Source organism: Macrobrachium nipponense, chromosome 27, assembly GCF_015104395.2.
Source record: "Macrobrachium nipponense isolate FS-2020 chromosome 27, ASM1510439v2, whole genome shotgun sequence".
Classification (NCBI taxonomy): domain Eukaryota; kingdom Metazoa; phylum Arthropoda; class Malacostraca; order Decapoda; family Palaemonidae; genus Macrobrachium; species Macrobrachium nipponense.
The window spans coordinates 47,201,627-47,202,641 of NC_087216.1; the positions used below are offsets into that span (position 1 = coordinate 47,201,627).

At 37.2% G+C, this 1,015-nt stretch overlaps 1 protein-coding gene across 1 annotated transcript in view; it reads right to left on the reverse strand.

Moving 5' to 3' along the window:
* Positions 1-355, reverse strand: part of LOC135200692 (uncharacterized) — a 3,805-nt gene extending 3,450 nt beyond the window's left edge. The window contains exon 1 of the mRNA XM_064229300.1: positions 37-355. Coding sequence (XP_064085370.1) covers positions 37-355 — 319 coding nt within the window. The remainder of the gene's footprint in view (positions 1-36) is intronic.
* Positions 356-1,015: the final 660 nt, after the last annotated feature.

Genomic DNA, 1,015 nt, shown 5'->3' on the forward strand with positions numbered 1-1,015 from the left:
TCACGATGTTTGAAGATGAATGGGCTAAGTGCTGACCCCTGGTGTAATCCACTCGTATCTCAAATCCATCTGTCTCTCCAACACTGCTTCTCAATCTAGTATACACATTCCTGTACATCTGAATAATTCTGACATAATTTTCCGGTGTCAACTTCTCCCTCAAACATCTCCATATTTCTTGCCTTGACACTCTGCCATAGGCCTTTTCAAGGTCTATGAATACCAGATGCAGGTCTCGTTGTTTTTCTCTGAATTTCTCAATCAGCTGCCTTATGCAAAATATTCTATCCGTTGTTCCGCTTCCCTCCATAAATCCTAACTGTTCCCTCCTTATTCTAACTTCCTCTCTCAGCATGTCATCTATTATTCTTTCCAAAATCTTCAATGTGTGAGACATTAGTTCGATACCTCTATAATTACTGCATTCCTGGACATCACCTTTACCTATAAATATAAGTATAAATATAAGTATCAATATGCTTTCCCCGCCATTCTTCTGGTATCTTTTCTTGTTCAAATATTTTTACCATCAGATCATACAAGATGTCTACCCCTTCCTCTCCTAAGGCTTTCCAAACTTTCGCTTTGATTGAGTCAGGTCCTGTTGCCTTTCCATTCCTCATTCTCGTATCACTTCATTCCTAGAGAACCCCATTACTATTCCCATGTTTACTTGTCGAACCTCTCTTACAAGTCTTTCATTTTCTTCATTTAGCAGTTGCTCGAAATACTCTTTCCATCTTTTCAGGATGTCTTCTTCCTTTTTTATGACAGTACCATTCCTATATTTCATTTGATTAATATGGGGGATGTCCTTCCGTTTCTTTTATTTCTTACTTTTGACAGTTTGCGCATCTTACTCAACCCTTCCTTGGTTTCCAGTTCATTATAATCCTCTTCATATGCCCTTGCAATGATGGAGACAGCCCATGCAAAATGGCAGAGGAATTCCATAATATAATTTGAGTTAGTGCCTATTGAATAATATATATATATATATATATCTATATATATA